The sequence below is a fragment of the Caenorhabditis remanei genome, chromosome V, assembly GCF_010183535.1.
Source record: "Caenorhabditis remanei strain PX506 chromosome V, whole genome shotgun sequence".
Classification (NCBI taxonomy): Eukaryota; Metazoa; Nematoda; class Chromadorea; order Rhabditida; family Rhabditidae; genus Caenorhabditis; species Caenorhabditis remanei.
Window position 1 is genome coordinate 14,125,077 of NC_071332.1, and position 12,840 is coordinate 14,137,916.

Below are 12,840 nucleotides of genomic sequence, written 5' to 3' on the forward strand. Positions count from 1 at the left end.
AAATTGATGTTTTGTGATGTCTTCTATCAGGTCAAACACTCCTTGAGCCTATATTTCCTTTTCTGCCTTCTGATTTACCGTCTTCTTATCAGACATCTTTCTATGACGTCTTCAGATCAGACCTGTGACGTTGACCAGAACATTTCTGTATCTTTTTTTGATTCGGGCGTAGAACATTGAGAAAGAAAAAAAGGAGATAAAAAGAAGAAACGATTCGATTCAATTCGGTGAACTGATTGATTTGAGTCGTTGACGATGATTTGTGATCTGATTCTCTTTTTTCTCCTTTTACGCAGTTCATATCAGCATTTCATTCTCTCTCCCTAGACTCAACTTGCAGAGAATGTCATCCACACCTTCCACATCAGATACTTCTTCTGAGACATCCACGTCTCCAGCATCTAATGCAATATGTAAAGTTTGTGGATTAATTGCTCATGGATTACATTTCGGTGTACTTGCTTGTAGAGCATGTGCCGCGTTTTTCAGGTAAGTGTCATTATTTTGGTTACAGGAATACTAAAAATTCATTTTCAGAAGAACAGTAGTGATGGAACGTCAGAAAAAATACAAATGCAGAGGTGGAGAAGACAGATGTGCAGTTAGCAGTACAGATAGGTTAGTATTAGGTTAATCATAGTTACCACTGAGGGATTTTTTCAGATATCAATGTAGATTATGTAGATTTAATAAATGTGTGGAACTTGGAATGACTCCTGAAAATGTTCAATTTAATCGAGACTCAATACCTACAAGTAGAAAACGGAAAGATGATGAACCTATAGTCCCTGCTCATGAACTGAAATCACTATCATATCCGGAGAGTTCCCTGATGGGAAAACCGCGGACAATAATGGATATCTCTGCGTTGGCTGCAAAAATAAAAGAGATTTTAAACGAGAAAACGGGTGGAGTCGATGCAGTGACGAAGAAGATGAACACACTTGAAGTAGCAGAATATGGATTGAAAAAATGGAGGAATCTGCAAAGATCAGAAGAAAAATTGGAGAATTTGACGAAGCTTCCAGTCAGACAGATGTTTGCAATTTTCGAGAAACAAATGGTTGTAGTGTCCGAGTGGTTGATACAGCAGCCTCATTTCAGATTGTTGGGGGAGATTGAGAGAGTGAGTTTCAGTTTGAAAAAGGAGATGTCTCACTCAAAATGTAACATATTTTAGTGGCTCTACTTCAAAGCAATGTGGAATATGTGGAGAAGGTTTGAACGATTTGAAATGTCTGTGAAGATGTTTGGAACTAGAACTGTTGAACAAAGGAAATTCGCAATTTCGAACGAGCAAATGATCACAGTTGGGTTTCATATTGACTTCGCAGAGATCACAGATATACCGAATGAAAGTGTTCAAGAGTGAGTTTAGCTTTGAGGTTATGTTCTGTACGTTTGGGGTTTCAGAATGTTCAAAAACTCGATGCAAAAGTTTTTTGACCAAGTCGCGAAACCTCTTCTGGAATTAAGACCATCATCAGTGGAAATGGCGTACATGTTGACGACAATGAGTTGGCAAGTTGCTGGTGAGTACAGGAGCACTTTTCATGAGATAATTTCATTTTAGCTAACGTTCTTTCAAATTAAAGCTAACGTTCTTTCAAATTATACCAAATTTTCTAGGGAAACAAGTGCAAGGAAAAGTGGTTGAAATAGGAGAGCAAGTCTGTGACGAGTTGGCGAACAACCTGCACAGCTATTATTTGAAAGAAGAAATGAGGTCAAACTACGCGGGACGACTTGTTCGTCTGATGTCAGTGGTGAATGCAGTGATAAAGATTCATCAGGAACGGAGGAAAACTATGGAGTTGGCACGGATATTTGAGATATTCAAAGTGGAATTCTCGGAACCCGATATATTTGATTGTTGATCTAGTCTAGTTTTGTTAACCAATTTTTTGTTGAAAACCTGTATATATTGAATGTTTCAAACCTCAAAAACAAAAATGTTCACTTAAGAACTATATTAAAGGGTAATAAATATTGTGTAAATTAAGTAAACACTTTGCTTTCTACTGTTGGGATTATCTAACACTTTAAGTATGCGCCTTGGCTTGCGACACCTAGTGATTAACAGAGCCATGTTGAAGTTTTGCAAGGCATTCAAAAGTTTGAGAATAATAATTCGTATGAACTTTTAAATTTCAAATTTTTGTTCAATAACATTATGATTCAGAAATAACATTATGACAACATCTAATTGCACCCTTCTCGGAAATCCTTATTCAAAGTAATTTTCTGCTCGCATAAAATTTCATTTTTGTTGTCTTTCACGAAACAAATAAATAAAACATCTGGCTACTTTTCCAAAATCCTAATCAAAAAGTTTTTCCGTGAAAATTTCATTCCAATGACCTCACTTCTCTCTAATTGAGTTTTTCGAGTTCTTGGTACTTGAAACATTTGAATACGTAGATTGAAAAAGGACAGATCATTCCGATCTTCTCACGATGGGACTGGAATTCTTCTGTGTTGGAAACTCTTGTATTCTTATGTTCATAATAGCTGCATTCCTTCTCACTATTCTTTTATCCTCTATTTTCCTACTGTATCCATTCTATTTTATGGCTTTTCGTGCGAATAGAGAACGGGATGAAACTACAAGTTCTACAGTATTTTATATACTGAAACACTTTTATCACGTCGTTAACTTTATGGAAGTTTGTTTCATTGTGGATATCATCCTAATTTTTGTTTTTTTCTTTTCCTATGGGTGAGTTTTCAAAGTTCAGCAGGAGAAAATAATAAATAACTTACAGCGAAACAACATCTTACATTGTTATACCTGTGGGTATAATTCTTTTTTTGACTCTTCACATTACATTGACTGTCACAATGATGGAGAATATTATGCTCTCCGCTTTGGCCATCTACAGATTTTCTCTTTATTTCTTCCCGAGATCTGAATCTATTTTGACGACTAGTTTGAATATATTTCGAAAAACTATCGCCTTCCTCTATGTTATCATTTTTATTGTGAACTTGACTCAACGAATCATCAAGCTTTTCATTATGTATCAAGACCATTCTAAATCCAAACAAATTGACTATTCGGGAGTTTCGGACATCGAAACTTTTGATATGGTAAACAATATAGTTTATATGGGACTCACTGTGTTTCAATTACTTTCTGCATTCTTATATCTTCCCATGTTGTTCAGTGTTCGAAAAATGGGAAATTTGCAGTCGGCAAAAACGAGTCAACCGGAGAAATATATCATGTATCAGACATTTTTCTTGGTGTTCTTTAGAATGGTAAGAGTAAATTCGTTAGTCTAAATTATGTCGTAGTTCTAATTCAGCTCTATATTCCATTCATACTTTATTTGGTTGCTTCGAGAAACGAGATCAGTGGAGATATAGTTAGTTTCTTTCCTTTCAAAGTACTGACAACACTTTTCATTTTTCAGTTATTTTTCGGAACGTGTGTAATCGATATGTTTGTGACGCATTTCATCATTCAAGCATCTTATCTGAGCGCCAATAAGAAGCACGTAGAATCTCTATTCAATTCATGTGGATGCCGCAAAAATAAGATCTCGGATAATTATACGAGTACTATGGAAAGTACGATAGTGGCGGCTACTAACTAATGTTATATTTTTATTTTTTATTATCACATTGAATAAAGTTGTATGTTTCAGTTGTATCTTCAGCCTCAAACTTGGTTTTTTCTTTTGCAGGTAGACAGCCAAAGTCCGAGGAGGGTCAGCTTCCTGATCCTCCTCGGACTGACTAGTCTTCATAAACATTTCCAGGATTTTGAAAAGTTGGATAGTCGCTCCAATTGTTGCCACAGGATTCTTTGCAGTTCTTTCTCTTTCAGCTTCGGCTTCAGCCTCTCGACCGATTTTGATGATTCCGTCGGCAGCATGAGAAGAGATTCTAACAGCAAGAAGGTCCAAATGTTACCAAAATTCAGTAAAGGTTTATTTCATTGCTTTGAAATCAGACATGTACAGAAATATCTGATTAGGTAAAAAATTATAAACAGTCGTATCGTATCGGTGCAATGGATCAACCCCGAATCCACTGGAAGGTTTTGGAGTTTTTATAAAATTGTTGACTGATTTCGATGCGCAATTTGCAATTTCTGCACAAAATTAAACTTGTATTCATTGATTTTGAATAAACTTTTACATCAGCAAATTATTGAAATGTATGACTAAATATTTGCAGAAAAAAAGTATGTGAAAACCACATCAATATTTTGAAACAGGTGTTATGAAGCTTATACTGATTTGAATTTCTGCATAATTCGTTGAGGAATTTCCTGGAAGCGAAATGAGAAATCATTCCCCTTGAATTGGTTTTAGGTTCATTCTACCTGAATCTAATCTTTTTTAAAAATTTATTCGTCACGTATTAATACACTTTCTAGAACGCTCTCTGTTGATAATTTAGTTTTCCGGGTCTCACAACTAAATAAAACTTTCAAGTTTTCACTCCAGAAAATATTCTTTCAGCAATGCCCGTCGAAGATCTTGCACTGCCTAAACTCTGTCAAGGAAATCTCTGTTCGTATCTCGGATGGCTCGCAATTTTTGTGTTGTCTATTCTCTTGATTTCTATTTTTGTTCTGTACCCTTTTTATGTTATTTCGTTCCGAAGGAATCGAACAAGAGATGAAAAGGTTTTGTGATTTTTCAGAAAAAATTCTAAATAGCGTTTCAGGCTAACAACTCAATATTTTATATCCTAAAACACTTTTATCATGTCGTAAATTTCATGGAAATCTGCTTCATTGTCAATATTCTATGTTTTTTTTATTGTTTGAGTACATTTGAGTAAGAATTTCAAAAAGTACGCCTGATTGAACTTTGTCATTTAGGAATTTCACAACACTTTCTGTAATTGCTTGTACTATAATTTTTATCTCATTCATAATTGTTATCACAGTGACAATGATGGAGAACATTCTGCTGTCCGTTCTAGCAATTTATAGATTTCTGCTCTACTTCTTCCCGGCTACCGAACAATTTTTGAGTTCAAATCAGAAGACATTGTCAATAGTTGTCACCTTATCATATGTGATCTTATTTATTGTAAACTTTGTTTCTCGAATGATTAAAATCATAAGGATCGCTAATATTTTCCGGATAACCGGAGAGATTAATTATGTGGGTACGGAAGAAATGGATTCTTTTGATGTAATATCTCAGAGAGCTTACTTTGCTCTCATGTTGATTCTATTTCTCTCTGCTTTATTGTACATTCCAATGATGATTAGTATTCGAAAACTTAGAAACTTAGAGTCAGTGAAGAAAAGTCAGCCAGAGAAGTATATTCTTTATCAGACACTGTTTTTGGTGTGGTTTCGATTGGTAATTTAATAGATGATTTGAAGTAAAATATGTCTGTTTTTCAGCTCTACATTCCAGTTATATATCTTCTGTTCACATCCTTGGATCAGATCAATGAAACATTAGTGAGAATAACTCTCTAGCATCTGCTTCTCTCATTTTACATTTGCAGTTTTTTGTTGGAATAATCCTCACGGATATGTGTATCACCCATTTTGTCATCCAGGCATCTTATCTGAGCTGCAATAAGAAACACGTGGAGTCTTTACTAAATATGTGTCGATCTAGTGGGAGCTCCGGGTCTGAGTCGATCAGGCCTACTGAAACAGGACATTTTCCCACAGGACACCTTCATGTTGATCATTAAATACTTGGTTTTTTCAGTTCAATAAAATATTCCTTTCTTTTAACTTTATGTCAGTTATGAGATAAAAAGTTATGAGATAAAAACTTGAGAAAGCTGCAAAACCTACCACTAGTCATATTTCACGGTAATTCGATTCCGCCTTCCTTCCCAATAAATGCACGCTCGCAACCAACATAACACACAATCATTTCACTCTCTTCACCGAGAACATGATTTTGAATTTGAGCACCGGTAATCCATGCAAAGATATTGACTGTGCATCCTTTGGATACATCGTCTGCGCTTTCTCATTTATTCTGATAGTTTCTTTGTTGATATTTCCGTTTTATGTTGTTTCATTTAGACGAAATCATTTGAAGAAAGAATCTGTAAGTATCAGATAATACTTTTGAAAAATTGAGAAAAAGCGGAGGGTTTTCAGCCAGAATCGGCGTTATCTTACACTTTACAACATTTTAACCAAGTGGTGAAACTTATGCAGTTTCTGTTTATTTTAAACGGAATTGGTATTTGGTATATGATATCTGATCCTCTGTAAGTAAATATCAACTTTAGTTTAAATCATTTTCTCAACAGGTCTAACTTCCAAGTAATCAACCATGCTATAATATTCATCTCACTGATCATCTTAACTACCATCACTTTAATGCAAAATGTTATTCTATCCGTTGCATCATTTTATAAGATATTAACTAATTTCCTCCCAGAAACAAAAACGTCTTTGAATGTTGATGTGAAAACATTATCCACTTATATCACATTATCCAACGTCATTATTTTCCTATTGAATTTCACATCGAAGTGCATGAAAATGGTATCAATATTTAGTACTGTCACTTCATCGAATGAAGCAACTTATACTGACAGTGAGAACAGATTTGATAAATGGACTCAGCGAGTTTATTTTGGCTCTTTTGTATTATTTTTTCTGTCAACATTATTGTATATTCCAGTCAGTGTGTGTTTTTCGACAACGTTCGAATAATTATTCGAAAATTTATTCGAATAATTATTCGAACATTTTTCGAATACTGTTCGAATATTTTGTTCGAATACTTATTCGAATATGTTCGAATAATTATTCGAATTATTCGAATAATTGTTCGAACAGTATTCGAAGGCAATTTTATTCGAACAATTTTCGAATATCGTTTCTAATAAAATTTGAAAATTTTTACTGTTTTTCAAAAAGTATTGTTTCCCGACGGAAAATTTTCGCAAGAATTGCTAGTTTTGTGGATAAATTTCCATCTGAACTGTTCAAAACATTCGAAATAGTTCTGACACATATCTTCATTTTTTTAAATTGAGCAAAGTTTTAAATCTAAAATATAAGTATAAATTGAAAAAAAACGGACGAAAATCATTTCAAATTTCATATTTATCTTTAAAGTTATTCGGTTCCAAAATCTTGCAGCTCTTCAACGAAAGAAATGTTCGAACGAATATTCGAACGAATATTCGAATAGTCATTCGAATATTCGTTCGAAAATTCGTTCGAATAATTGTTCGATTAAAATTTCGAACAACTGTTCGAACGAATATTCGAAAAATTATTCGAATATCATTCGAATTTTTTTCGAAAATAGATATTTTCGAATAAGAAATTTCGAAAAACACACACTGATTCCAGTGGTTATCAGTTGGAAGAAGCTAACAAAATTACGGTCTGTGAGGAGCAATTATTCGAGGAAATCTACTTTATATCAGACGATATCTTTGTTATGGTTCAGATTAGTAAGTGTTCACAGACTAGACACTCCAGTAGAAATGTTCTTTATTCAGTTGATATTTCCTATGATGTATCACATATTTGCTTTCAAAGATGAATTCAGTGAGACAAGAGTAAGCACTAGTCCCTAAATTTCGTCGCAATAATATTTCCAGATGTTCTTGGGAATTGTTATAACTGACTCGTGCATCACTCATTTTGTCATTCAATCATCTTACTTGGCTTGCAGAAAGAACACTTTAGTGGAACCAAATCATCCAGGAAATCAATATGTTGCTAACTAATTTACTGAATTCTATAGTTCCGTTGAATAAATTTCTCCACGAAACAAAATGAAACGCTTTGTTCAAAGAACAGATGTTCAAAAAATTACCTTCTCTATAACTATAGTTAACAGAAAGTAATATTGGATATAGATGAATGACTGACAGTTTTCATCTGTCTCTTCTTACGTTGGATACATTTGGTCAAATAATAGAGACGCAAAAGACTAATCCGGTCATTTCTGTTGAATCGTTCGTAGTATTGCACGTATAACAGTTCAATTCGCACTATTCACAAAATGATCAAGATATACATACTGGTGTTTTTTCTAGCTGCCTCATTTATTTCACCTTTGATTTCAGAGAAAGGTAAGAAAGTGTATACAGTATTCCAAATATCAATGTGGTCTTTCAGTAAATATCTCTCATACGGAACCATCCAACTCTTCATCGTCTTCGGGAGAAACTCTGACACTCAAGCTTATTGTTCCAGAATATGTTAACATCAATATAACCGATTTCAGCGAAAAAATTAGGCTACTTTTGAATAAGAATCTTACTAACGGAACGGATGAAAATGGAGTGAGGGAGCAGACAATGGAAACCGAAATGAATAATGAATAAGATATATGAAAACTGTTTTGAAGGACAAATAAAACTAAGATTTTTTACTTTTTTTCGCCGAAGAGGCCAATCACAGAATTCAGCGAACAAAAATAATCTGACGAGATCAGCCTTTTACTGTACAGTTGTGACATGTTCATTGCGATGCATTTTACACCTATTTTGTCTGCATTTAACACAATATATGCACCTTTCAAATGCTTAAACTATGCCTGATTGTATCTCTTTTCGTTTTTTCTACAACGATGCCTCCGTCGCAGCAAGAGCTCAGTGAGCCACATCAATCTTTTGCAAACCAAAGAGAAATTAAATTTTCAGAACAACAAAACCGAGAAGATCTATATGAAGCCGGAATGTCTCCTGATGCTGTTGACGGACTTATTGATATTGTGCCTGATTTTGATAGTTTAAGAACTTTGAGCCCAATTGAAACGCTTGAATTTCTAGTGGATCTTAATATAGAAGTGAATAATTATATGAGAAATCAAACACAAAAAGATCAAGACATCTATGCCAAATATTCTGAAAAGAAAGCGAAGGAAGCGGAGGCTCAGTTCCAAAAACAACTTGATGGACTTAAGAAATGATAAGTGCTCGAATTAAGGAAACATAACTCAAAATGAATAAAGGTTTATTTGGATGTTATGCTTCAACAAACAGTTCGGGGTGGGAAACTTCTATACAAAAAATATCAAACACGGTCGCCAAATCAAGTTTTGTTTGGTTTCTGCGAGCATCCAGCTGAAAATCAAAGCTTTTTAAAAAGTTCTGTCAAATTGACCTACCTGTAACTGGTTGTTGATCTTCATCATACTAGCCAGTCTCTTCATATAATACGGATTCTTCTGATCATTCACATAATAATCATGCAGATCATTAGACAACTTCTCTTGAAACTTTTCACAAATTTGAAGAATTTCTCCTTGAAATCGTTTCCCGACGTGATGGAAACACAGTTGACACAACATAAACGTCAGCTCCATATCTGATGGTTGAAGTTCAAACATAGAACGAGTCAATACATCCAGACGGATCTCTGTTGGGATATCCATGAAACTGGAATTATAGTCTTTGAAAAACAGTACTATAAATGAGAATACTCACAATTTCAGCTCCTCCACTGTATACTTATTACACAACCATGACATATCAAGCTTCCTTTGATCCCATGCGTAAATCAGTTGATCTTGCTTCATTCCCTTCAACTTTTCCTCGGTGATTATATTTTGGATGTTCCTAACAAAACAAGCAAGTCTTTCCAGCTTCCACCAGATACTCCAAATTCCACCCAGAGTTTTCAACTGGAACTTTTTTGTTTTTAAAACGTTTTACAATTCCGGAATACCTGAAGACGTTGAGGCAGAGCCTGGAAATCATCGAAATGTGTCAACCACTTCGTCACTGACACAATATAATATTCCATTTGACACATTGCTTCTTCTCTACCAAACTTTTCAATCTTTTGAGGGTCTGGGAGTTGAATTGATTTTTGAATTTTTCGTAGCCCAATTGACATTTTCTCTAAATTCGTTTTAGCTCGAATAGGAGTCTCGCACCCCTAAAAAACTAAAAAAAATCTGAGAATGTACTGATAAAAATGTTACCTGTTGAAAAAGCAAAGTTGCTTTATCGATTAGAAATTGTAGATCAAGGAAACTTTTTGAGGTTTGAGAATTTGAAGAAGGTTTGGATGATTGAAAAATAATGAGATTTGATCTTCCACAAAATGTGTCCATTGTCTGGAACGGATATGTATCAAATGAAAAAAGATTTTAAAAGAACTCACAGGTGTAATCTTTTGAATAACTCCTTCGTTTTGATACCCATCTCGATTGAATTGGAAACCTGAAAAATGAAATCAGTCGCTGTGTCTGTTTTTCCGTTTGTCCAAAAACAAACTCACTTTCTGAACTCATTCCTATCGCCAAACATTTTTGTAGTCGACATGATTTGCATGGAAAATATCCATCCTTCGAATAACTGCACGTGTTTTTCTTTTTACACACTTTTTTCAGTCTCGAACATCCAGCTCTTCTGAGAAAAACGAACACTAGAAGGAATTGGTGTTAAATCAAATAAAAATTACCGGAAAAACGCGGCACAGGCGCGACAGACAGCTGCACCGTAGTGTCGTTTACCGTTTGTCTCCTGTTCACAAACCAAACAGTTTGAGGATTTAGACGAAGTTGGTATTATACTCTCGGTCATTTTTCTGTACAAAAAATAAACTGCTAGTATTATGAATAAATGATTCTTTTGAAAAACTGCAAAAGCTTATCGGCAACTAAAGACAAAGAGACGGAGAGGGAAAATTGAAATAGACAGAGAAAAAACTGAGGTAATAGACAAGCAGACTGTCGTGTCACAAACCACAGTTCATGGAGACCGGCTGATCGAAGAATCATTTGTGTGACGTTATATGAAAGAGGGTTGATGAACTGAAACAAACGGACCAGGAAAATAGTTTTTTGTGTATAGTTTGACTTGATGAAGAAAATATGATTCCGTTGATTATACACTCAACTTCAGTTTGGCTTGGGCAAAACCCTTTTTCCTTGATTTTTCAGATTTTCTTCATCTTTGGTGCATCTTCAATCCCTGGTAGTTTTAATGTTCTGATTTTTGAACACCGGATGAAAAAGTAGAAATATATGTATTACCCGTGTAGATGAATTACATAAACTTTTCATTCATTTCCAATAATATTTTTCATCGGTTTTCAATCTCCCAAGCATTATCTTGAAGGGTACGGTAGTTATCAAAATACGAAGTGAGTGGGTGCGAACATGGCGCACGGCTCGATTTATGCGACGGGCAACTTTTTTATATTGACACTAAATTGTATTGAAGAACTATCTATAATTTTATATTCTATTCGCGACAACATGCATGCGTCTCATCATTTTATCGTCCAAATGACTACGGTAGACGAGAAAGTACGCGGAGTGCATTATATTTGACGCGCTGTTTTTATGAGAGTTAATTTCGAATTCTCCTGCCGAAACCAGAATTTTAGACGTTTTTTTGTTATTTCAAGCCCATTATTTTCTATAAATTTATCCTTTAAACATCAAGAAACGTTTTTGTTATACCCAATTTGCACTATAGAGCGATATCGTCTTGAAAATTTGGATTGTTTTTGAAATCGACATACTTGAACTCTATTTTGCTGCTCGTTCCGTTTCAAATTTATATATTTTTGCAATTCTATGTTTAAAAAAATTCTTTCAAACTATTCCAAAACTTGAGATTTCATTCTATAATCGAACTTGGATATTTCTTGTTCAATATTGCGAAAATATTATCACGGCACGCTTCTTACAACCGCGCTTTATTGAAATCTCAAAAAATAGTGTGCGAAATTGAGAGATTCAGAGAAAAAGAGACATTTTCAAAGGCATTTTTCAGTTGCAAGAACTGTGCCGTGCTAATAGCCATCCTTCAAGTGCTTTATTACAGACTAACCAATGATTCCGATTCAAATCGATCGAAAATCCTTCTTAACTTGCCTGCTCTATGAGTTTTCCCGTGAAAAACCAGCGTGGGAAACTTATGGAAATTTCTGCGAAGTTATGGGAGCTGATGCTATCAAATATAAGGAATTCGAGATCTGGTATTATCGATTTTCTCACGGAAATTATGATTTGGATTACGACATCAGGTCAGCCACACGAGCAAAGTTGTCCTGACTTCAATTATAAATACAATTTTCAGTCTGGAACCGAAAACTCACGAAATACCCGAAATGCCGCCTACGATTATCGAGAGTATTGTGCAGAATTCTGACTTCTAAGAACAGTAAAGTTGTAACAATTAACACTTGATCTAACTATAGTAATTTCAGATTAATCCTCCGAAAAGTGTCTCGTGATCTTCGAGAGATCGTTGACAGTCGTAAACTTTCATGCGAATCGATTGAAGTTGTTTGGCAAACGGACCATGTCAAGTGTCGATTCGATAATCAGACAGTCTTGTATTCAAAGAAAACGAATATCAAATGCAGCGATGAGAATGTTATCCGTGTAGTTGATAACGATTACATGAGAATAGCATTCACCGACTGGACATTTCCTCTGAAGAATCCAAAATTAAAATTGAAATTGTTCATTTTTGAGTGCTGTGGTCCCGATAAGAGAACTGGAAATTCGAAAAAAGCTGCTTTGACGAGAAAATACTTCGATCAATTCGAAGAATTTCTCAAGTCTTTGAATCACAAAATCTCTGTCGAGAAACTAGAAATCATTTCAAACAACCCGGAGCTCTACCAAATCATGTCGGTTCTTCCATATCTGAAACCAGGCGTCCTGAAGTCTATTAGAGTGCCTGGCTATGATTTAAACAAAGAAGATATCGATTTGACGGATATCATTCAAATAAATTCTGATTATATGTATAGAAGAGCTCAGTCTTTGCTGGCGGCTATCGAGAAAATAGTTGAATGTGATCAATGGAAACAAGCAGAAGAATTGCATCTCAAACACAATTGGGATTATATTCCAGATCAACATCTTGCTCATTTCAAGAAATTCCATATAACCGATGTTT

At 34.8% G+C, this 12,840-nt stretch overlaps 5 protein-coding genes across 5 annotated transcripts; 4 read left to right on the forward strand and 1 right to left on the reverse strand.

The window, feature by feature from the left end:
* Positions 1-343: 343 nt before the first annotated feature.
* GCK72_019883 (uncharacterized protein) lies at positions 344-1,877 on the forward strand (the record flags this gene model as incomplete). Its single annotated transcript, XM_003116523.2, has 6 exons — positions 344-489; positions 538-618; positions 664-1,126; positions 1,181-1,368; positions 1,414-1,532; positions 1,630-1,877. 6 exons carry the CDS (start codon positions 344-346, stop codon positions 1,875-1,877), a joined length of 1,245 nt encoding a protein of 414 aa, XP_003116571.2.
* A 1,300-nt stretch (positions 1,878-3,177) lies between these two features.
* On the forward strand, positions 3,178-3,599 carry GCK72_019884 (uncharacterized protein; the record flags this gene model as incomplete). The annotated part of the gene is made up of 3 exons (XM_003116330.2): positions 3,178-3,261; positions 3,309-3,368; positions 3,417-3,599. 3 exons carry the CDS (start codon positions 3,178-3,180, stop codon positions 3,597-3,599), a joined length of 327 nt encoding a protein of 108 aa, XP_003116378.2.
* Positions 3,600-7,970: 4,371 nt separating this feature from the next.
* GCK72_019885 (uncharacterized protein) lies at positions 7,971-8,295 on the forward strand (the record flags this gene model as incomplete). Its single annotated transcript, XM_053733275.1, has 2 exons — positions 7,971-8,040; positions 8,087-8,295. The coding sequence occupies 2 exons, from the start codon at positions 7,971-7,973 to the stop codon at positions 8,293-8,295; spliced, it is 279 nt and encodes a 92-aa protein (XP_053582188.1).
* A 245-nt stretch (positions 8,296-8,540) lies between these two features.
* Positions 8,541-8,882, forward strand: GCK72_019886 (uncharacterized protein; the record flags this gene model as incomplete). Its single annotated transcript, XM_053733276.1, has 2 exons — positions 8,541-8,565; positions 8,614-8,882. The coding sequence occupies 2 exons, from the start codon at positions 8,541-8,543 to the stop codon at positions 8,880-8,882; spliced, it is 294 nt and encodes a 97-aa protein (XP_053582189.1).
* A 55-nt stretch (positions 8,883-8,937) lies between these two features.
* GCK72_019887 (uncharacterized protein) lies at positions 8,938-10,503 on the reverse strand (the record flags this gene model as incomplete). The annotated part of the gene is made up of 8 exons (XM_003116287.2): positions 8,938-9,036; positions 9,081-9,351; positions 9,400-9,596; positions 9,641-9,853; positions 9,900-10,034; positions 10,082-10,140; positions 10,199-10,329; positions 10,382-10,503. 8 exons carry the CDS (start codon positions 10,501-10,503, stop codon positions 8,938-8,940), a joined length of 1,227 nt encoding a protein of 408 aa, XP_003116335.2.
* Positions 10,504-12,840: the final 2,337 nt, after the last annotated feature.